General features: G+C 38.2%; 1 protein-coding gene across 2 annotated transcripts in view; it reads left to right on the forward strand.

Annotated features, from left to right (window-relative positions):
- Positions 1-25736, forward strand: part of SHANK3 (SH3 and multiple ankyrin repeat domains 3) — a 334590-nt gene that overhangs the window by 248367 nt on the left and 60487 nt on the right. The window contains exons 14-15 of one of the 2 annotated variants that reach the window (XM_063449167.1): positions 550-570; positions 11148-11261. In XM_063449167.1, coding sequence (XP_063305237.1) covers positions 550-570; positions 11148-11261 — 135 coding nt within the window. The remainder of the gene's footprint in view (positions 1-549; positions 571-11147; positions 11262-25736) is intronic. The other variant, XM_063449168.1, reaches the window with a different exon arrangement.

Raw genomic sequence — 25736 nt, forward strand, 5'->3', positions numbered from 1 at the left:
AACGGTATGATTATCTGTGTATTCTAGATCTAAGCTTTATCTATCATCACCACCATTTCTGGCTTCCATCTGCCCCTGAGTTGATGTATTTAAAGAAAGCCAATCTTTCCTCTAGAATAGAGATCTTAGAACCTATCCTTTGCCCACCTGAAATGCATCAAAAAAGTCTGTACTTCTCTGAGGTGTATATATTGCTAAAACATGTCCAATTATCATGATTCTGAATTGTTACAGATCACTGTTATATCAGATGATAATCCAATTTCTAACCCCTAATCTTCAGGGTCTCTTCTGAATGTTTGTGTTTTAATGTTTTACTGTATTATTTTTTTTTTTGCATTTATGTATACCGGTATATTGTGACAGCTTGTTGTGCATAGTTTCCCAGAAATAGATGTTACGGTACAGGTTCTGTATTGTGTATTATTTTATAATTTATTTTATTTTTGTGTTGATTTTGCATTAGGGTAGCTGATTTTGTGTGTGTTTGTGCTTCATCTCTCACGCTTCTGTTTCATTGACTCTTTTATTCTCCATGCTCCATTCCAGACGCTCTCGCTCATAACGTAGGTAACTATCAGTCTGAGTCCCAAAGAGACTGTCTTCCTCCCGCACTAAATTCTATCTAAAGTTTCCCCCGTTGTCCTCATTTTTCCCACTTGTGTTTTTTACCTTTCTCCCTTAGCACAGTTGGCAGGAACACAATGGAGGGATATTACAAAATCAGCATTAAAAGTAGCTGATGACCTTGAATAACATTATACAATGCTGTTTATGTAATTGGATGGGCAGTTTTGTAACAGACTTTGTTGATGGTTAAAAAGTTGTTAAGTTTTACAGAAACCTAACTATTAAAGTAATAACTGTTGTGGTCAGCTCTTTTATGGTATGAGAGAATATGTATTGTACTGAAAAGGTATAACCTCTAGTTTGAAAATAAAGGCTTTTGGCCTGTTAGGGAATAGACCTTTATTGGAATGTTCAGAATGACGAAGACGACAATGATAGTGTTGCACAGACACAACCTCAGATTATGGCTGCTGTATTTATAATCAGAACAGAAGGCCACTTGACTAGAGAGAGTGCAACAAGTTTCAAATATGTCCTGCGGTATAGATCTAATTATTACCCAACGTCATGTTACTCAGTTTTTCTAAGCGAACAATGATATTTTACTTTGGTAGGAATCGAACCTGTGACTTGGAAACGCTGGATTCCAGGACCACTTTATCAAAGTACTTTTTTTTTTTTTTAAAGAGAGAAGCCCTTCCGTGGTGATTTAAGTGTATATTTTAGCAGGCCTCGGCCAGTAGGAAAGGGACATGCTTATTATGCAAAAGGTATTTAAAAGTGAGCATTGCCCTCGGGCGATAATACGTTACAACCTCACCTATATTTGACTTGCAGCTCTCAGTGGAACATGTCTAGAGTTTAGCAGTAACATTTTCTGATCAGATATGAGATTTAATTTGTTAGCCGCATTAAATATTTGTTCATAAAATCACCAACTCCATTGCGACAAGGACAGTGGACAAGCAGTAGAAAGGCATTGGACCTTGTCTCTGACGTTATCTGCTATGATGGAATATGGAGTCAGCTGTGATGTCCAGGCTCAATAATCTCCAGTCATGCCTTGCAGCCTTTCCAGACCTTCAGCCGTCACTCTGCAAGCCCTCTACATGTGGTTATCTGGCCATAGTGTGACATTTTTATTTTTTATTTTTTTTTAATTCTTTATTTTTATTGTGCATATTAGATAACAACATTGCTTGTATAGCCACAACAGCCTTTACATGCAGGATATTCATAAAGTGATATACATATGTGGCATAACTAGAACTTGCACATTTTTTATAATTAGATGTTTCATGCAATTGCGAACGTGTGTAGCATGAGAATAGTGTGACATTTTTAACATAATGTAGTGAATTATCGTCTGGAAACCAATATGAAATTTGTACAATTTTAAATTTAAATAATGAACAAAAATATATATCTTAATGAAATATTTTTACGAAACTCTTGCAAAGAGTTACATACTTTTTGAGAATATAGAGAAGATAATGATATCAGGGTAATGTGCACCTAGTCAGATTATTACATATAAACTTTTTGCATCATGCTGTGTGTAACGTTCAAACAGTTTTCACTTATATGTTAAAAAATGCCTGTATATAAAAGGGTAATTTTTAATCTCTAACGCACGTTTGTAGCCTAAATAGCGCTTCATAAGTGCCAATTCACAAGATACAGAAATGACCAGAACAGCATAAGAAGAGAAACAGAGAACGACATACCACCCAATGGTAGCTTTGACCACGATTGCCAACCAACACTGTGTTGCAAGTAAAAAAATTACTGCAGAAATTTGGGAAGAGCAACAACACATAGGATAACACAGTTTGACAATACAGTCATTGCCAGACCACTGGGAACAAGTTATGTTATACAACTGCACAGACCTGATATGACCTTCTTTTTAGATATACAGTTAAAACCATCGCTTCCACATTTCTCACATTAATAGAGCATGTCTATTTAATGAATGAACAAGGATGTTACTAAAAGGATAAAAGAGGCATGTAGTAAGTCCATCATCAAAATTAAATACGAGTTTGGAGAGTAAAGCTGCTTTTGCACACCTACATATTTTGTGTTATAATACATCTCTTGTAAATATGACATTTCCACCATTCCATACTCGTGTCCACTTATGGACATGTTAGATTAATGAATAAAGCCAGAGTCCAACATTAAAATAGACAGATTATACTTACCTGTATTAAACAGAAGGTTCAGACCAGCTTTCCGCATATAAGGAACGCCAATCGTGTAAATTCTTCGAGGTCTAAAACCAAGGTAAAAAAAAACCTAACTCTAAATGACTGCTAGACCAATATATAACTGTAGTTAGGACTGTCAGTAGAGACTATTTTCTGCCAATGCAGCCATGTTGGTCAATAAATCATGTAGTGAAGTACCAGCACATAGGGAGAACAAGTGCAAATATCAGTCACAATACCGCATTTCCTGGGACGCCCATCTCATTTTCACTCTCTTTCATACATTTTTAACACTTCCTTTCAATCTTCTGATTCTCAGTCTTCACTCTTTTTTCTTGTTCTTCCATTTATTTATTCATTCATTCCCACTGAACTAAAACGTCAATTTTTGGTGATTGTTCTGTTTAAGAATCTCTAATCCATCTAATATTTCTTTAAATTGTGTTTCGTTTTAAAACTTATTTTGTATTGTATTATTCCATGAAAAGGATCCTTGAAATAAGGCATATTATTGTCTTCCTCTGGTTCATTTGCATGTTTCTAAGTCCCCAAGATTTGGTATAAGATGGTCATCTGTTACCCCAATGTTCCTGTACTTCTCATAGCATGGCTCCCAAATATCATAGAAGATCAAATATGTCAGATAAACAGACTTTAACTTCTAACTTTCACATTAATATCTATGAAAGTATAAATACAAATGTCTTGTTGATCTTTAGAGTGTGCTTGGATGTTTTTTCATTATACCATCCTGAATGCAGTAATTTAATAATGTGGCAGTTTTGATGCTTGGCTGACTGGGTGGTTATACCTATCCAATACCTTAATATATATATCGCTCTTTACATTGTTTCTTTTATGAATCCAACACATTTAACACCATTTGTCCTAAAAATATCTGTTGTCCACTTCTATCCCATTACCCAATCTTACCTATGCTATTAAAGGATCACTATAGTCACCAGAACAACTACAGCTGTTCTGGTGAGTATAATAGTTCAATTCAGGCTTTTTGTCATGCAAACACTGCCTTTACATGGCCTCTAGGGACACCTCCAAGTGGCCACTCCGCAGCTGGCCACTGGAGGTGCTTCCTGGGTCAGTGCTGCCGAAAGAGCAGCCCTGATGTTCAGCGTCCCCATGCTCTGTATGGAGATGCTGAATTTTCCTCATAGAGATGCATTGATTCAATACATCTCTATGAGGATGTACTGATTGGCCAAAACGACATTAGGCCCCGTCCTGAGCCGATTTTAGCCAATCCAATGCTTTCCCTATGGGAAGGCATTGCATTGGAAAAAAACTGGCCATGTTGATGATGTCACAAAGGGGGAGGAGCCAACATCGGCAGAAATAAGGTACGTTTAAAACTTTTATAGGGGGGCAAAGGGGGAGGGGGGGCAAGCCACCTAAATGGTGGGTTAAACACTATAGGGTCAGGACTACGTGTTTGTGTTCCAGACCCTATAGTGTTCCTTTAATTACATTTCAATCCTTTCTATTTACTTTTAATATTCTGCATATTTCTATGTGATTAGTGAAAAAAACTATTCTAACTCCCTTATCTCATCTTTCTTGCAATCATCTCATCATCATCTTTTATACCCAAATGATTTATCTACCTACAAAATAACGCTATCTTTTTCATATTCATCACTTAGTATTTATTTTCTTCTGATCGAGATTGCACTAAATTTATTGGATCCCCATCTTCTCTTCTTGATAGGTACAGTTATTTTTATTCACCCCAGTAAACACCGTTAAGCTATTTATTGAGGTGTGCTACAGAGGCAAGCAGAAACAAACAGTGCTCTGGGCAGTTCTGGGCAATTAAGCATTGTGTATTGATAAAGTGACGGTTCCCCTTTAAGATATTTCTAAGTCACAAAGCCTTGCACAATTCTTCTCTCTTACATCTAAGCTCTTGCTGATTAATATTTTCCAAGATGTTTCTTCCAGATGTTCATGATCTAAGATTTCAACCAATCGTTTCCAATCTTACTTGCCTCACAGTACTTTTCCTGACTTAGCTCTTATCTCTGAAGCATTCTAACGTGATCCTTGACTCCATCACTACCTAGCGAGTCTCTCCCTCAGCTTGTTCCTTAGCTAGACTTTCAGATAAATTCACCAATTTCAAAACTCTTGTCCCATGAGATTTACAATATAGTAAGCATGTCTCTTATTTCCACCTATAGATCCAGTCTACTACATAACCTCATTTATAGTTTATGTGAACCTGGCCCTTTTTCGTTTGAGCTGTTAGCCTGGAAACAAGGATCTGAATATATTGAATATATATTAGTAGCAAAGTATACTATATATATTTTTTTCTATCTCTTCCTAATGTAATTAATCAAGTGTGGCAAAATGTAGCTTAGTATGAATAAAGTCAAGGTTATGCCACTGCGACATCAGAAGTCTATAAAAATAACTGACAAAAAAATTATTTTGTGAGACCTGTAAAACAAAACAAAACTTTTCGACGGGTCAAAATATACAGAAAACCCAACTCAATTTGCTCTTTTATCGTGAAACATAAAAATTGTCAAATTGGAAAAAACAATATATATATATATATATATATATATATATAAGGAAAAACTACTAGTCACAAACTGAGTGATCAGAAAGTGTTCAAAAACCTTAACTGTAGAATTTTCAGTCTGTAAAGTCCAATAATAATATTTAAGTTGCATTTTAATCTTGAACGTAGCAAAGTGGTTACATGTTTTAATGTTAGTTTAATTTACTGATAAAGCTTTTACAAAAGATTATGGCAGTTTGTAAGCAAATGAAATCCTGACATTTCCTATAGAATTCTAACAAAGTTTTACATCCACAAAATGAGTTTGGATTGTTTGACACAGTTAAAGGATCACTATAGGGTCAGGAACACAAACATATATTTCTGAGAGAAAGATACAGAGAAGGTGTGGCTATAAGGCGCTTAACACTTATTTGGTGCAAATGTATTCAGTATAGCTGCTATATGCACTTTTAGTGGATACTCCAAAACCACTATAATATTGAAACCAAGAAAACACAGAATACCAAGCAGTGAGTTCAGAATGTGAAAAACATCAAACCAACACTTGATATAGGTGCAGCGCTAAAAAGTGTATTTCTGACCCTATAGTGAAAACCCACCATTTAGGTGACTTTTCCCTTTTTAGCCCCCTCAGAATGGGTTAAAACTCACCTTATTTTCAGATCTCCACAGGTCCGCCGGGGCTGGCCCTGCCCCCTTTGGTGACATCATCAAAATTGCCGAATTTTAGCCAATCTAATGCTTTCCAATGGTGAAAGCATTGGATTGGCTAATCGGCAAGGGGCAGGGCCAAACGCCACTTTGGCCAATCAGCACCTCCTCATAGAGATGCATTGAATAAATACATCTCTATGAGAAAAATTAAGCGTCTCTATGTAGAGCGTGGGACGCTGAACGGCAGGGCTGCCTACTGTGCAACCCTGAGCCAGGAAACCCCTTCAGTGGCCATCTAAGGAGTGGCCACTTGGAGGTGTCCTTAGGGGCAATGTAAACACTGCCTTCTCTCTGAAAAGGCAGTGTTTACATGAAAATGCCTGAAGGGAGCTCTTATACTCACCAGAACAACTACTTTAAGCTGTAGTTGTTCTGGTGACTATAGTGTCCCTTTAAAAAAACATCTGGTATAGCTTCCTGGAATTCATATGATCACTGGTGCTATCACTCTTTGACTGTGTTTTAAAGCTTCAACTTAATAAAAGTAATGACTTTTTTACAATAGACTGATCATTTGCTGTGTCAGTCATAGTCAATGAGTATTTGCAGACACAGCACCAGAATAGGGGTTAAACATTAGCAAAGATTTATTTTGATCAATGTTAGTTCCATATTTTCAGGTATACTATTATTATAATAGAAATAATATTTATACAATAAAACCACCATTTACTTATAATTAATTACCCCTTTGCAATTAGATTTTTTTTGAACACCCACTGTTTGATTTTCCAGGTTATTGTCACATATGAAACTGAAATTTATGAGTTTTTTTTTTACAATTAATCAAACACAGTTTGATGATGATTTTACAAAAATGTCATTTATGTAAATTAAATCAACCATTGAAATGTTGTATAATTATATTTACAATTACTCTCGGCCTTTAGTGTAGTGTAATTTGCTGTTTTACAAAGATGCTAATTTGTGATAGATTTTCAATTTGACAGTTATATTTTTGGAACCAAATTACCTGTTTTCTGTGTTAGTACGTTTGACTAATACTCACTATTTTCTTTTTGTTTAAGAACAAATGTTACTACAGTGTTAGTACAACAGAACTAGTAACATGGTTTAAATTGAGAGAGTACTTTACATTTACCCTTGCTCACAAAGAAATGCAATCAACCTTGCCCACCTTTAAGCAATGTCCAGAAAGAAAATTTCAAATTGTACATTCACCCCAAAATGCCAGTCGTATTTCTAGGCAATAATTAAATTAATTTGTGAATGTTTGTATAGTCCCAATTGTCCCTATTTAGGAGTTACAGTCCCTATTTTGGATTCAAATTCTCATTCCCTTTTTCTATCCTAATTTCCCTCTATTGTAGGAGCCCCATATTGTTGATGTGTGAACAAATACCAGAGCTCCACAGCAATAATAATCACAGTAACGTGTCTTTAAACTACAGAAAACATGTTTAGAACTAAGTCCTTGAAAAAAAGATATATTATCCTTTTCCTAATTACATTTAGTTACATTTTTTATCAATTAATCATCTCAAATTTGTCAGAACAGCCCTGCCCTTTGTCACACCCCTAAAAAGCAAGTGTCCCTCTTTGTCCATTTAAAATGTTACAAACTCGTTTTCCTGGCACTATAGTCCCACTCCCTAGGGTCCCACTCCCGCTGCGTTGAAATGGGAGGAAGGGGGTTAATCCCTTACCTTTCTCCAGCGCCGGGCTCCCTCGGTGCTGTACTCTCCTCCCTCTTCTGAGGTCATCGGCTGAATGCGCAAGCATTCTCAATGCTTTCCTATGGATGCTGGCGTCTTCTCACTGAAAATCACAGTGAGAAGCATGGAAGCGCCTCTAGCGGCTGTCAATGAGACAGCCACTAGAGGTTAGATTGTTAGATTAACCCTATAGTAAACATAGCAGTTTCTCTGAAACTGCTTTGTTTACAGCAGGCAGGGTTAATCCTAGAGGGACCTGGCACCCAGACCACTTCATTAAGCTGAAGTGGTCTGGGTGCCTATAGTGGTCCTTTAAGATTATATAGTCCAGTATATCCTGTTTCTTTTTACAAGTCTACCCAACTCCATAACTCACCAACTTTTCAAAATATAAAAAAAGTAAAAACCTCAGGTTTAGGCAACTGACCAATTTGAAAGATAACAAATATAACATATTATTTATAAGTTCCTGAAAATCATTTAAGTGAAAAAAATAAACTTTAGAAAAAGTTAAGTACTTTTATTTCAATAATGGCATCTCCATTACCTTCTCTAAAGCCATGATTTAGCAGCACAACCAAAATAAATTCCATACCATTTTATTGTTGGTACTGGTATCCAGAATATTATTTATTAAGCCCTGTATTCATTTATATTTAATGCAAAAAAAAAAGGTACACAATATGTCTAAAATCTTTTCTAGTCAGCATAGGCGGCCCTAGTAGGCAAGGGCCTGTAGGTAGCTGCCTTATCTACCTACTCGCAAAACTCTGCGTTGTTGATTTACAACGAGGGAAAACTATGTGTGTTTCTTGTGACCCATATTTATGTTATCCGCCCAATAAAAAAAGTCTTGATTTATATTACGGCCGATTGAAATAGTGTCCTCAGTGAGAGATCAAATAATTACCACCTGTTTTTTCCATTTATAAAGTATCTTCACTTTGTTTTATAACTGAATTTCTCTTTTAACTGCTCTGCTTTACCAGTCATCTATAGATCAGAAAGTTTTTCGAAATATGCCCTTATTCTTATTGCCCTTTTTTTCTTTGTAATTCTAATATAGCAGATTACATTTTATTCTCATGAGACTTTCTAAAAGCTAATTTGATTGTCAGACTTTTGGCAAGGGATACAAGCCCATTTCTATCATTTATATTTTTTAAAAAACTGACTTGTCTTGTATTGTTCCCCTTTGTAACCTGATGTAAGTATTGTATAGCAAAGCAGGAGATAGACAGCATTGATAACTGTGAATAAATAAATATCAAGAATTTTGCAACATCATTTAGTTTATGCTGTAACTTTTAACGTACTTGTTTCTTACGCCACATATAATGGCCCGTTAAAGCAGTAGAACTATATTTTGCTTAATCTCAGTAAGCACACATGTAAAAAAACTAAAAAAACGACGACTCAATGTGCACAAAAATATTTTAGAGACCAGAAATAACCAATAAAATGATGCTGTGAGACATGTAATGTACACTTCTAAAATAACCTCTTCTAAACAACGAAAAAAAGTGCCTGTGTTAAACAAAAACAATATTTACCATTGAAAATATGTAATATTCTTATAATTCAATGCCCTAAAATAATAATAAAAAAAAAACCTTTATATATGGACCCGTTTTGTGTACATATGGTTTACATTTTTCAAACTCAGCATAAACCACTCAGTTGAAATAGAGCTTTTCAAGACCGGCTTTTTTCATAATATAGTGATTTTCAAGTGTAGGCACACTAGGGGAACCTCAATTTGTATTTGGCACATGCAACCCAGCCTTGTTTCATGGTCCCACATGAAAAATACAATTTTTTCCGATAGTGCTGAGGGCTGAGGTGCTTTGCTCAAAACTTCCAATCTCCCCCACAATCATCTGTATTTCTTTTCGGAGTGTCCGTCCCTGCGTGTAACAGGATTATTCACCAAACACCAAACTGTGTCTGGATTTCAACATGATTTGCATTTCTTATAATTATTAAAGACAGATAGAATTGGATTTGGTCATTTCATTTGGTACAATCTGGTATCTGGTTTAAAATAAGTACATTTTGCTAACAGATATATCCACAAAATCAATTTACCGGTACATGCAGGCGATTCTGTTGAAATGCTCGCAGCTCTAGCAGTCAGTGGGCAAGTGGGCAAATAGTTAAAATAGCCGTGTGAGGGTTACGTACATGGCAACTGGCCATTTATTTTGCATTAAGGCAGTGGAATGTCCCTTAAACTTTTTTTTCAAGCCAAAGTTTGTTAAATATAGGGGATAAATAAGCATGAAAATTGAAAAATTAGGGAAGCGTCAGTCTTCCTTTAACCCCTTAAGGACCAAACTTCTGGAATAAAAGGGAATCGTGACATATCACACATGTCATGTGTCCTTAAGGGGTTAATGTACTCCCCTGCGTGAAAAACTATTGCACTTTCCATCTGACCTCATCCTGTATGTGCTCTTTTTTATTTATACACAAACATTTTTCCTCTTTTACCTGCAAAATTATGTCTGTTCCCTTTTAACCTTTACAAAGTGCCTCGTGGGCTGTTATATATTTAAGGAATACACGTGCTACTCTGAATTAAAATGCTAAATGTTGAGGCCAGTTCTGTTGGTTTCCTCTGTGATCGCTCCTCATTTAGTATTTTGTCTTAATAATTGTGACTCTATGTTGTCTGTTTTGTACATCGACCCAATGATAAACCTGCAGTTATTTTTCCTATCAAGTTCTTGATTTTCATATATATTGTTTTTCTTGGTGGCCTCCATAACCGTCTCCTCTTACCTTACCATTACACCGTGGTGTTACTGCTAGTCGTCCATCTTCCCGTTGCAACTGTTATTCCGACATTTTTTAGTACACACTTATTTGTACCATACATAATTAGATTTCCTCTCATTTATATCTCAAATGTTGTTGTAATATGATTAATATCACTTAATCCACATATCATTTCTTCTTTATATTTTTTGCACTGCATATTGTTGCTTATTCTCTTCATACATAATTTGTCCACTCTCTTTGGAGCCAGTGATGAGTTAAGATACTATCAGACACTGGCATATTACCTAGTTAGGACTTCCACCCTGGTGCAGTGACACATATCTCATCATACGGGACATTATGTGGTCGGGCTACTCTAAGCATGGTACCAAAAACAGTTACATACACACACCCACACTTTTCTTTTCATTTCCAACCATTGAGTCCTCCGTTATGAGATACATCTTTAAACAGCAACCCCCTCCCCCCCACCTATTCTGTCTTTTCCACCAACGAGCACTGAACATTTTACTTTCTATTAAATTTTGTATTTGGGATTGGTTTGTGCATCTATTCCAGTTTTTGAGTGATTACTAATATATCTCTGATCAATAGCTCTGTTAACACTTCTGACTAGTAATGCTTAGTTTCTTTTGACAGTGCTAAGTATCGGTGAAGGTGGATTCTGGGAGGGGTCTGTGAAGGGTCGAAGTGGTTGGTTTCCAGCAGACTGTGTGGAGGAAGTGCAGATGAGACAGCCAGACCCACGACAAGGTGAGTCAAGCACAAGAGTACAAACAAAACAATACAAAGCATGTATGTAAATTAACAAGTAATCACTGGCAAACAGAGGGGTGACAGTAACAAAACAAATAACAATGGGAAAAAAAACCCACCTCTTATGGTCTTTGTCAATTGGGAAAATATGTCAGATAATATCTATGTTCATAAAAAGCAATGATTCTTTTAGAGTGAGCATTTCTCTGAGCAAAGATACCATTGAGTGTTTTAGAGCAGGGGTTCCCAACCCAGTCCTCATGTACCCCCTACCAGTCCAGGATTTAGGGATTACCCAGTTGTGTCTTAGGTGTTTTTAGAAAGGAAAAAAAAAACACTTTACACACTACAGGGTAATCCCTAAATCGTGGACTGGTAGGGGGTACTTGAGGACTGGGTTGTGAACCCCTATTTTAGAGCTACAGGCTTCGACTAAACCTGGGAAGAATTCCTTACAAATTAGTTTTCTGATTACTTATGGAATTAACTGAAAATATGAGTTTTTGATGTCAGTGTAGATTATACCATGCAAAATGTGCCAGGAAATTTGCATGTATTTAGCCTGCTAGAATTTACTCTACATTGTGGTAGGAACCATAAAAGTTATTGAAACATGTTTATTGTAAAGTAAGCCTAGCAAGACAGCAGTTCAATACATGATTTGTTCTTAGAACAGATCTGCCTTTGCATTCATTAGTTCTTTGAGGCTCAGATGATTTTGTGTCAATTCAAAACAGAAAATAATTGTAATTGAAATTATAAAATATTTTTTTAAAGCACCAACAACCTCAACACTGTACATTTAGGGGATATAGATAGAACAAGACAAATACATATCACAATGAATGTAATGGAGATCTCTGTCTCTTAATTAAGTCAAAGTTTTAATAAAATGTGTTTGAGACTTAGCAGTTAAAAAACTTATATATGAAAGAGACTATGCCTAATTTAATGATTATGTGTTGAATTCTATACATCACATAGTCAAGCCAGAATATAAAATGTTTTATAAAAATACTCATATATATATATATATATATATATATATATACACCAGATTACATACCAGTCAGCTGAGACACCAAAAAAAAGATATATAACACACGCAATAAAGGTATATCTTTACATAATCGTGGATATTCACTGTAAAAAAGAACATACAAACTCTCATAGGGCAATACAGCATGTTACGACCATGGTAGTTACGCCACTGGTCACACCACCACATCACATATTGATTTGTACTTAGATTTTTTTCACTCACTTTACAGTTTGTTAATATTTATAAATAAACTTTTACGTTAATTTAATGAATAAACTATTTCTAGTTTTAAAGGCATTCTTACTTTGCAGCATTTTTTATACACTTGACTAAAACTTTTGCACAGTACTGTATGTTTTGCTTTAATTATCTACTTGCGTGTTGTCTTGAGGAACAGTAGAGCCAATAAAGTATTACATAATTACAAAAAAAAAGACTCAAGTCCATCGTGTTCATCTGTTCTCATATATGAATTACAATGTTGATCCAAAAGAAAGTAAAAAACTTAATTTAAATTGACTTCCAACTTTTTCCCCTCCCTAAAAAAGTCTTCTTAACTCCAAAATGGCAGTCAGATTTCTGTTTCGGCCAATAAGCTGCCAACATATTGACAATTATATCTTTTAATATTTTGTTAAAGAAAAAAAAAATCAAACATTTTTAAAAATATATGTATTTTTTGTATAAATAATGTATTGTTCTAACAGCAAAGAACCCTTTCGACTGCGGTAGTCGAAATCTCCTTTATCCGAGTGTAAATTGATGACCTTGTGCGCTTTTTAAAGTCTTTTTAATAAATCGTTTTTCACAGAGCTGTTTGTGATGACCCTCCCTGTATATATTTATAGAATGTTATCATATCACACTTTTGTTCTAAAGCAAACATGTTTCCAGCCTTTCTCCATAAGTATGAGGTTCCATTGCCCTTGTTATTATTTTAGCCTGCTACTACACTTTATCTAGTTATAATCCTCTAGTACATTTATATTAAAACTGTATGGAGGCTCTTTTTTGCAACCAAAAAGAATATGCATCTTTTATCATGTATCCATCTCCCAGCCAATATTTGCTTTGCAGTTTTCTATTTTTTTATTTGATCTGTTAGTCCTGGTTGATTGATTGTTCTCCACATCTCCCCTTTAAGTGCAAAATGGACTTATAGTATTTCCTGGCAGTTTTTTTCTAAACTGACATCTTTAGTGATGTCGCGAATTTCCGCAAATGTTCGCGAACCGGCCGAACCGCCATAGACTTCAATAGGCAGGCAAATTTTAAAACCCACAGGGACTCTTTCTGGCCACAATAGTGATTGAAGGGGGGGGGGGAGAGAGACCTACTCTTCTCCCCCCCCCGGCCCCCAAACCTGGGCGGCGGGTGGGGGCCATAAAGATAATGAGGGGGGGGACCTACTGTCCTCCCCCCAGGCCCCCACCCCTGTGCGGCAGGTGGGGGCCATAAAGATAACGAGGTAGGTGGGTCCTACTGTTCTCCCCTCCAGGCCCCCACCCCTGTGCGGCGGGTGGGGGCCCTAAAAAAAACAATAAGGGGGGGGACCTACTGTCCCCCCTGGCCCCCACCCCTGAGCGGTGGGTGGGGACCCTAAAAAAAACAATAAGGGGGGAACCTACTGTCCCCCCCCGGCCCCCACCCCTGAGCGGTGGGTGGGGGCCCTAAATACTAATAAGGGGGGACCTAATGTCCTCCCCCCTGGCCCCCACCCCTGAGCGGTGGGTGGGGGCCCTAAATACAAATGGGGGGGACCCTAGTCACCCCCCCCCCCCCCCCCAAAAAAAAAAATTATCCCCTACCTACCCCCCTCACCCTAAAAATAATGAGGGGGGACCTTTAACAAAGAACCTGTCAAAAAAAACAAAAACATTCAATGTTTTCTTTCTTCTAAAATCTTCTTTTTTTCAGCCCCAAAAAAGGCCAAATAAAAAACCATAATAATCGACGCAATTAAAAAAAAAAACGAGCGCAAAAAAAAACTCCCATCTTCACCCATGGAGGGCTCCGCGCAGACTGAGCTCTGCAGGGTGGGGAAGGCTTATTAAACCTTGCCACGCCCTGCAATTAGGCTAAGAACACTCTGATTGGCCGGTTTAAGCCAATCAGAGTGCTCTTTGTCATTTTACACAGCGTGGGAAAATTCCAAAGAACTTTCCCACGCTGTGTAAAATTACACAGAGCACTGTGATTGGATGGATTTCAAGCCATCCAATCACAGTGCTCTGTGTCATTTTACACAGCGTGGGAAAGTTCTTTGGAATTTTCCTACGCTCTGTAAAATGACAAAGAGCACTGTGATTGGATGGATTTCAAGCCCACCAATCAGAGTGCTCATTGTCATTTTACACAGCGTGGGAAAATTCCAAAGAACTTTCCCACGCTGTGTAAAATGACACAGAGCACTGTGATTGGATGGATTTCAAGCCATCCAATCACAGTGCTCTGTGTCATTTTACACAGCGTGGGAAAGTTCTTTGGAATTTTCCTACGCTCTGTAAAATGACAAAGAGCACTGTGATTGGATGGATTTCAAGCCATCCAATCACAGTGCTCTGTGTCATTTTACACAGCGTGGGAAAGTTCTTATTTTCCCACGCTGTGTAAAATGACAAAGAGCACTCTGATTGGCTTAAACCAGCCAATCAGAGTGTTCTTAGCCTAATTGCACTGCGCGGAGCCCTCCATGGGTGAAGATGATTTTTTTTTTTTTTGCAATCGTTTATTTTTTTTTATTTTTTTTAATTGCGTCGGTTATTATGGTTTTTTATTTGCCCTTTTTTGGGGCTGAAAGAAGAAGATTTTAGAAGAAAGAAAACATTGAATGGTAAGTTTTTTTAAAGTTTTTTTTCGACAGGTTCTTAGTTAAAGGTCCCCCCCTCATTATTTTTAGGGTGAGGGGGGTAGGTAGGGGGATAATTTTTTTTTGGGGGGGGGGAGGGGGTGACTAGGCCCCCCATTTGTTTTTAGGGCCCCCACCCGACGCTCAGGGGTGGGGGCCAGGGGGGAGGACATTAGGTCCCCCCCTTATTAGTATTTAGGGCCCCCACCCACCGCACAGGGGTGGGGGCCAGGCGGGGGACAGTAGGTCCCCCCCATTGTGATTTATGGCCCCCACCCACCGTGCAGGGGTGGGGGCCGGGGGGGACAGTAGGTCCCCCATTGTGATTTATGGCCACCACCAACTGCGCAGGGGTGGGGGCCAAGGGGGGGGACAGTAGGTCCCCCTCTTATTGTTTTTCTTAGGGCCCCCACCCACCGCTCAGGGGTGGGGGCTGGGGGGGGACAGTAGGTCCCCCCCTCATTATTTTTATGGCCCCACCCACCGCGCTGGGGTGGGGGCGGGAGGGGAGGACAGTAGGTCCCCCCCCTCATTATTTTTATGGCCCCCACCCAACGCTCATGGGTGGGGGGGGGGACAGTAGGTCCCCCCCATTGTGATTTATGAGGCCTTTTGTGGGGCCTTTTCGGGTTGAGGATGGAGTCAAGCTCAACTCCCAGTCCTACTGCCAGTTTCTGGAAGACACCTTCTTCAAGCAGTGGTACAGGAAGAAGTCTGCATCCTTCAAGAAAAACATGATTTTCATGCAGGACAATGCTCCATCACACGCGTCCAAGTACTCCACAGCGTGGCTGGCAAGAAAGGGTATAAAAGAAGAAAATCTAATGACATGGCCTCCTTGTTCACCTGATCTGAACCCCATTGAGAACCTGTGGTCCATCATCAAATGTGAGATTTACAAGGAGGGAAAACAGTACACCTCTCTGAACAGTGTCTGGGAGGCTGTGGTTGCTTCTGCACGCAATGTTGATGGTGAACAGATCAAAACACTGACAGAATCCATGGATGGCAGGCTTTTGAGTGTCCTTGCAAAAAAGGTGGCTATATTGGTCACTGATTTGTTTTTGTTTTGTTTTTGAATGTCAGAAATGTATATTTGTGAATGTTGAGATGTTATATTGGTTTCACTGGTAAAAATAAATAATTGAAATGGGTATATATTTGTTTTTTGTTAAGTTGCCTAATAATTATGCACAGTAATAGTCACCTGCACACACAGATATCCCCCTAAAATAGCTCAAACTAAAAACAAACTAAAAACTACTTCCAAAAATATTCAGCTTTGATATTAATGAGTTTTTTGGGTTCATTGAGAACATGGTTGTTGTTCAATAATAAAATTAATCCTCAAAAATACAACTTGCCTAATAATTCTGCACTCCCTGGTTGTCTTGTACACCTTCTACATGGGTCAGCTCCTTGGTCAGGATCTAGCAGATAAACAGAGATACCCTCTGTTATACTGCATAGATATATTTCTTGTATTCAATAAAGGGTGAGTGTGCAGATCAGATTAGATCTATCAACTGGCAACATATTCAAACCTTTTTTTGATTGTACGAAAACATCAATTGTAAAGATCTTTAAAGGACTCTTAAACCACCTAACATTATTACTCATTTTTTATGTATTAACAGTGATAGTGATGCAAAGAAAGAGACGATAATGGAAGGTCATATTATACTCTCCATATTTACTTAATGTACTTAATATATATATTTGGGTATGCCACATCTACTAATATTTACATACAAAGCCTATACATGAAACATATAAAACCCAGGTGCTTCTCAGCACAAGTATATGAAAAATGAAACAAAGAGGAAAGCACTCACTGGGATTTACCAACAAAATTAAAGTGTATTAAACAACAAACATAAGATCAATGTTTTGACTCCTCAGGGTCTTTATCAAGGTTGTCAGGGTTGAAACGTAGAATTTATGGTTGTTATTTAATGCACTTTAATTTTGTTAGTAAATCCCAGAGAGTGCTCTCTTCTTTTATATATATATATATAATAAAGAAGAGAGCACTAGCACTATAGTTATAAGCTTGCCACGTTCCTCCTTTGGCAGAAGAAAATGGGGTTGGTTTAAAGTATGCATATGCTGTGTGGGTGCACCCCATTAAAGTCCCACTTCCCATCGCCAGCTTTGATCAAAAGACCAAGCCGGGGGAAAAGTTAAATAGTTACATAGTTACAAGCTAAAAAGAGACTTGCGTCCATCAAGTTCAGCCTTCCTCACATATGTTTTTTGCTGTTGATCTAAAAGAAGGCAAAAAAAAAACCCAGTTTGAAGCACTTCCAATTTTGCAACAAGCTAGGAAAAAAATTCCTTCTTGACCCCAGAATGGCAGTCAGATTTATCCCTGGATCAAGCAGTTATTACCCTACATTAAAAGATTATATCCTTGAATATTCTGTTTTTGCAAGTATGCATCTAGTAACTGTTTGAACTTCTGTATGGACTCTGATAAAACCACTTCTTCAGGCAGAGAATTCCACATCCTTATTGCCATCTTATCTATCCTGGATCACCTGCCAAGCATTTACTTAGAATGTTGCATGTGATCTAGCAGATAAACAGAAATAAGTGTCCTTTGCACCATATATTGCTGAGTTTATATTCCAATGGTGTCCTTAGGTTGAGGGATGTTCTTTCATCTACAGAGTGCTTCCCTATCTTTGTTTCCCCCAAGTATACACATAAGGACTTGCTCCCTTTCCCCGTAGTCAACTGCTAAGCTCAGCAAAGACATACTGGAACCAGCAGTGGGTACTTGCCCAATATTCTGACTGGCTTGCACTTTGTCACTGCAATCTGTCACCGGATCCTCACACTGTTTTACATGTTTTGTCACACCTTTATGTAACACCATGTAAATATCATATACTGCATGTTGCTGAGTAAACCAGTATTATCTTGTCCCTGTCCAAACACTCAGTCATGGGTACTAAGTGTGAGGAGCTATTTATCACTTTACGAGAGCTAAACATTCACTTGGTCATTTATAAAGATAAAGCTTCAGTATTAAAGGAAAACTCCAACACCATAACTACTACAGCCCGTAGTAGTGATTATGGGGACTGGAATGTCCTGGCATCCTCCCGGGGTAAGTAATTATTCCAAGGAGATGTTCATTGGCTGACAGCGCCGAGATGAACATTTCCCAGTGCATAGCTCAGGGGAAGTAAATGGATTCTCCTTGCAGGAGAAGGAGAACCCAGTGGAGAGGGCAACAGGGCAATCCTGGCACTATAACCACTACAATGAGCTGTAATGTTTATGGTGATTGGCGTTTTACTTTAAAATGGCCATTTGCCATTCAAGACATTGTAGAAACTGCTTTATTGTAGTGTCCCTTAAAACTTAACAATTTGCTTAATGAATATACCCCTTTTTAAACAATAGCACATAAGTGTATATGGTGCATTAAATATCATATTTAAATGCTTTACCCTAGCAGACATTCCTTAACCTGCTCACCATGTGCCTTATTACTGCCGTGCAACCAATCGAAAGCACAACAGTCCCTGGCACCGCTATCTATGCAGTCACTGCTACTAGCTTCTGAAAATACTGGCGGACTCACATACATATGCTTTTGGCAGCACAAAGGGTCCCTTTTGACCTTTTATGCTGCCAGTAGCGGCAGGAAGGTACATTCTGCACCAAATGTTCTGAGAGTTTTCACATTTTGAAGAGGAAACATTCTATTTTTTTTAACAGAGCTATTTAATTTTGCGGTGACTGTTTATTTTAGCTAGATCATCACATAAATATAAACAAACCTAATTTTCTTTGCTTCCTAATTAATTATGCTTGATTTAAATTAGAAACACTTCTCTTTGAAACAAAGTTTTTTGGCAATTCTAAGCACAGAGGGAAAACGTAACCTGATTAATTTAGAAATATTAAGAGGACAATCTCAGCCCCAAAAGCGCTACATCTTTATGTAGTGATTTTAATGTATGGTTGTTGCCTCTTTGCTCAGATTATGTAAAACATTGCTGTTTCTCATTTCAATTTAGGCCTCAATTTTATGTTGGCCTTGATTTAATAAGCTTTCTAAATGATTCAAAACTGAAAATGATTCAATACTGCTAAACCAACTTTCCAAATTATCTACAGAAGTCACCAATAAAGGAACACTACGGACCTCTAAAGCACTTTAGCCTGCTGAAAAGCTTCATGTGTGAAGAGTGTGTCCTCTTTTTTTCATATTACAGAAATTGAAGATTTCAATAAAAATTGGCACTTTTATAAATTAACTCGGCTTTCAAGCAGAAAATCGGTCCTGTTACCTCCTGGTTCTCTGAAACTGCAATGTTTAACCCCTTAAGGACCAAACTTCTGGAATACAGGGGAATCATGACATGTCACACATGTCCTGTGTCCTTAAGGGGTTAAGGGGACAGGGACACTGCACCTAGACCATTTGATGAGATGAGCCTTTAGTGTCCATTTCATAAGTTACCTAAAATTTCACCACCGAGCAGCCCGGCCCTTGGAACTCACTCTCTGTCACACCATAAAGTGTCTCATTTTATACTTAACGATAAACTTTGTAACTATGCCCGTAATCAGTCCTGGATACCTGCGTCTTGTTGGTTAGTTCCTTACAGAGACATACTTTTATTTTTGCCTCCTCCTGTCTAATATCTGTTCTCCGATAGTTTTTTCTAGTCAATTCTGCACTCTGAGTTTTAATTGATTTCGTTGTCAAGTAGCTTCTATACACCTTCTTTGCTATCATTGCCTTGCCTTTACATGATCTTATTTTTGGTGCTTTGCTTCACATAATTCCTCTACTGCTGTTATACTGGCTCCATTTAACTGAGCCCAGTCTTGTTTGTGTTTGAATTAATCTTGTACTTAAAATTTTGTCTTGTTTCTGATTAAGAGTTGTCACCTTCTTTTTGCATACCTGACTTATCCACAATCCTGCTGTTTTCATCCTGCACTTACCTTTGTAATTCAGCCTTTATCCCTATGCTTTTTTGTAATTAAATATCCAGTATAAATCAGAGTTAAAACAGCTTGATGTTTTATTATGATTACTGCCTTCATATTGGTTTTCTTCTTCGATAAGTTAAATCAGTGGTGTTGGCTTGTAATAGGATATAGTTCACAATCAGTTGTGGCTTGGCAAAGTGTGAATATAGCATTAGACACCTTTCTGTCGTATGTACCAAATGTCACAGTTATCCATGAGAAGTGATAATTCCACAATTTTGACTTTACTTATTTTGTCTGGAGTCAGACCTATATCCGATCGTATGTAGTCAAGTCCAGCTTGCCTTTAATTGCCACAGTGAAAAATAAAGAGAGGAGACATCCAGAATTCTAGAAGACCATCAAGCCATACAGGTCAATTTCTTAGAACCTGATAGAATTCCCAAAAATAGAATTTGAGTGAATTCAGGCTGTTCTGGAAAAATTCCCCAACTTATCTGCAGTCAGAGCTTGGATATTTTTGTATGATTCTTGGTATTCAGTTTACAAATCACCTTCCTTGTTTTTGAAACACAAACTTGATATATCAAACCTAAAAATCAATGAATAATTCAAATTAAGAAATTACCATGAGTCTTTACTAAATTTAGAATTCAAGGGGAATTCAAGTGTGAATTTCAAATGTAAGGCCTCCGTTGTTGACTTAGAGAATTTATCCAGTTCGACTATTTTGACATTAACTTTGAATTCTCATTTTAGTAAATAACCCTGTAAAAAGTAAATCTACTGGAAGGTAGAATACATTTCCAACTTTAAAAAAAGAAAAAAAAAATGTTTTTTGATTATTGTTAATTTCCATCATATTAAAGCCAATGTGTATGCCCTTCTATGTAATGTGCTCCATAGAAAACCATAGAAGCCATTTAGTGAAGCCTTTGTAGAATAACTACACCACCAAGCGTATGGTCTCACTAAGTGATTTACACCAGGTAAATTAAAGGGAAACTACACCCGGGGGCAGAAGTGGTTAAAAAAACCTTCTGTCACTTACCTGATTCCAGCACCAATGTCCAACGGTGCTAGTTCAAGCTCTGCCTCCGCACCTCCCTGCCGATGTTAGCTGATGGGGGGATTAATGCTCATGCATGGTGATTGTATAATGCTTTCCTATGGGGAATTGGGTGACGCTGGATGTTCTCATACATGGGTCAGTTCGGCAAATTAGTCGCCTAACAACCCAGAAGTCCCTCTGGTGGCTGCCTGGCAGACCGTCACCAGAGGTGGAGTTAACCATGGCAAGTAATTATTGCAGTTTATTAAAAACTGCAATAATTACAAATGCAGGGTTAAGGGACCGGGGACAGTGCACCCAGACCACTTCACTGAGCTGAAGTGGTCTGGGTGTCTATTGTGTCCCTTTAACTCTGTCAGTGTAACAGCAGAGAGTAACTCAATACACTGCTCTCTCCTGTACAGTGAAAGAGAAAGTAAAATAAGTTCAGCATAAGCATAGCATAAATAGCACACAGCCAGTTAGCTCTCTCGCTGTCACGTGTGCAGCGAGTGCAACTAGCCCCCAGTACACAATTAAAAATATCTTAGTATGCGCAGTGTTTCAAGCGGAAAATCTGCACATACTGACTCTTACCACCATGACCACTTTCAGATCACGTGAAGTGGTCATGGTGGTCGGAGTAAACCTGATGTCAAAATAGTCAATCTGTTATCCAGTTACTATGGCCTAAAATGTAAAAGTTTACTTTGAATTCACCTTGAATTCTCACTTTAGTAAATAACCTTGTTAATTTCTTAAATGTAATTATTTAGTGATTTTCCGAGGGGCTAGGTATAAAAACTGGAAAGGAGAGACTGGACTGTCCAGTGACCACTGAGTATATATTAAAATATAACTTTTATTGACTACTAAATATAAAAAGAGCTGGAAACATATCTAGCTCAAAAAACGAACAGACACATATAGATCAAGTGGAAAGAAAAAAATCCACAATATATGGAGGGTGATAGTAATCACTATATAATGTAAACTGTCTACCTCCTAAATAGGGATTAACATAATAGAAAACCCTGAATCAATGATACACTGTATCTATGTAGTGAAAGGAAGAGAGCCCTTGTAGAAAAATAACAAATAATAAAGATACTTCTACAAAGTGACAGAAGATTGTTACATTAACAGAGATCACATATAGATTGAAATCCAGAGACAGACACAGTGAAAGGAAATAGCCCAGGACTAATAGTACTGAGTTAGCCTGGGTAGAAAATAAAACGTGTAGCTGGCTTAGCGAACAATCCCTGCTATGGCCAAAACCAAAATTCGTTGAGAGAGCAAGTGGCTAAGCTAGTAAACCCAAAACTGAATTTACTCCACGAAATGCTGAGCTAGCTGTGTAGTAGCATCTTGCTATCACTAAACGCTGGTCTAAAGCTGCAAATAGCTAAATACCGGACCTAACAGTGCCATCAGTGCCATCTCTTGAATGACTGACCTTTTAGATAAACTACTAGATCCTAATTTGGGCCAGGAGGAAATTACCAATGTTTTTTCAATTAACCCATTGTCTCAAACTCCTAGCACCAATAATGACATTAATCAGGCTTTTTTTTAACATGCAGAAATCTTATCAACAACAAACTCTGTGTTTCTGGGAGTTAACAAGCCTAAAACAATATATTGATACTTTTGACCCTGTATTATTTTACTACTTATTATTTTTAGTTATACCAAGTCCCAATACCTGTGGGTTATGTTTGGGGTTACAAACTAAGTATGTCATTTTTCATGCTTTACATGCTTATGGTTAGCATTGGGGCATGCTGTATTTACAGCCATAATCCCCATATACATATTTGGCACCTCCTGACTGTTATATCAGTCTGTATAATTATTTGGCATAGGTTTACTTCTCTTTAAATGATTCCTATATACTATATCATTACTAATTAATAACTACACAGGGATATATTCGGCAATCCACTTATTGAACTGGACTGCTACTATTGACTTTTTTCCCCTTGTGCTCTTATTAAGTATCTTACTAATTCATACATTTCGTTTAAACTTAATGTCCCCACTAAACATTATCTCTCCCTGTCATATTGACCATTCACTATGTCAGCATGGCAGCGAAGGGGTTAACTGACACTCCGGCTAGCCCCTCCCACCGACCAATCAGATGGTTGGGCGCCTGATTTAAATCGAACTGACGAGGACATTCCTCACCCCTTGAAAAGCCGCTCACTGGCGAAACGGGCATCGGGGCTTTTTCACGTGTAGTCTCTCGCTCTGACAGTCTGCAAGTTCAGCCTGCACTTTAGCTAGCTTAGAAATTTGGAGTATTAGCTGAGATTTTAGGATATTCGTGGGTCTGCTACTAGTACGCTTAGGTCCGGTATTTAGCTATTTGCAGCTTTAGCTATTTTAGCTATTTAGCTATTTGCAGACCAGCGTTTAGTGATAGCAAGACGCTACTACACAGCTAGCTCAGCATTTCGTGGAGTAAATTCAGTTTTGGGTTTACTAGCTTAGCCACTTGCTCTCTCAACAAATTTAGTTTTTGGCCATAGCAGGGATTGTTCGCTAAGCCAGCTACACCTTTTATTTTCTACCCAGGCTAACTCAGTACTATTAGTCCTGGGCTATTTCCTTTCACTGTGTCTGTCTCTGGATTTCAATATATATGTGATCTCTGTTAATGTAACAATCTTCTGTTACTTTGTAGAAGTATCTTTATTATTTGTTATTTTTCTACAAGGGCTCTCTTCCTTTCACTACATAGATACAGTGTATCATTGATTCAGGGTTTTCTATTATGTTAATCCCTATTTAGGAGAGAGACAGTTTACATTATATAGTGATTACTATCACCCTCCATATATTGTGGATTTTTTCTTTCCACTTGATCTATATGTGTCTGTTCATTTTTTGAGCTAGATATGTTTCCAGCTCTTTTTATATTTAGTAGTCAATAAAAGTTATATTTTAATATATACTCAGTGGTCACTGGACAGTCCAGTCTCTCATTTCCAGTTTTTTCAGTTTTCTATGGGTTAACACCAAGTAATTCTGTCCAGTTTACTATTGCTTCATTCTTTCTCTATTCAGGGGCTAGGTATAACCATAAAAGTTTGTGTTTAATAAATGGTGATTTGTAAAGTGAATAACGGAAATATACCCCAACACGCAGAATTCAACTAAACAGAAGACAACACAGAGGGGAGATATGTCTACCGGACCTTAGAGTGTCCGGACTCGGCATATATAGGAGAAGTACAGAGTCAGGAGCGATCCGAGGTCAAGGGCACAAAGAGACAGCGTAAACTAGGACTAGCCGGGGTCTAGTACACAGTAAACAGCAAGCCGGCAAACAGAACAGATAAGGATAAAGAGATAACGTAGTCAGAAACAAAGCCAAGGACAAGTACGAAGGAACACAACTGAACACAACAAGCGCTAAAGGGAACTGAAACAGAAACCACGATAGGGCAAGGAACTAAGGGAAAAAGGTGAGTATAAATGCCTAAACATATATTTTGATTGGTCCCTGTCACATCCACGCCCCCAAAAGGTAAGTGTATGGGGAGTGTGGCATGACAGGGACCAATGGGAGGCCTTTGCCAATTTAGGCTCCCACTGTCCCTTTAAGAGCGTGCCCGAGACCCGCGTCAGGCTTCTCGCGGTCACTGTAGTTGTAACCAGACAAGTTGGACACACAGGAACAGAGGGGTTGAGGGCCCTGCTCAATGAGTTTACATGCTAGAGGGAGTGGGGTAAAATGACACAAAAAGGTAAGGATAGTATTAGACTAGTGACAGTTGCAGAAGAGGAATCCGTTTTGGTCAAGTTTAGTTTAAGGAAGTGGGCAACCATCCAGTTAGAAACAGCAGAGAGGCAGTCAGTGACACTAGTCAAGAGGGACGGGGAGAGATCAGGAGAGGACAGGTAGATTTGCGTGTCATCCACATAGAGGTGATAATGGAAGCCAAAGGAGCTAATGAGTTTACCAAGGAAGGCAGTATAGATGGAGAACAGTAGGAGACCAAGGACTGAACCTTGGGGGACACCAACAGAGAGGAGTTGGGGAGAAGAAGAAGAGCCAGACAAAGAAACACTGAAAGAGCGCTGGGAGAGGTAGGAGGAGCACCAGGAGAGAGCAATATCTTGTAGACCGATATTGCGGAGGATGAGAAGAAGTTGTTGATGATCAACAGTGTCAAAAGCCACAGACAGGTCAAGGAGAATTAGGATAGAGTAGTAACCACGAGATTTTGCAGCGAGTAGATCATTGGATACTTTGGTCAGTGCCGTTTCCACAGAGTGCTTAGCGTGGAAACCAGACTGAAGCGGGTCTAGCAGAGGGTTGGACTCGAGGAAGTCTGTCACTCTTGCATACACAATTCATTCAAGGATCTTGGATGCAAAAGGCAGTAGCGAGATAGGACGATAGTTGGATGGGGAGTTAGGGTCAAGATTGGGCTTCTTTAGAATTGGTGTTACAGTTGCATGTTTGAAGGGTAAAGGAAATATACCAGAGGAGCGAGAGAGATTGAGAATTTTAGTGAGAGGTGGAGAAAGAGAAGAAGACAGAGTACGGATGAGATG

This window comes from Pelobates fuscus, chromosome 3, assembly GCF_036172605.1.
Source record: "Pelobates fuscus isolate aPelFus1 chromosome 3, aPelFus1.pri, whole genome shotgun sequence".
NCBI classification, from domain to species: Eukaryota; Metazoa; Chordata; class Amphibia; order Anura; family Pelobatidae; genus Pelobates; species Pelobates fuscus.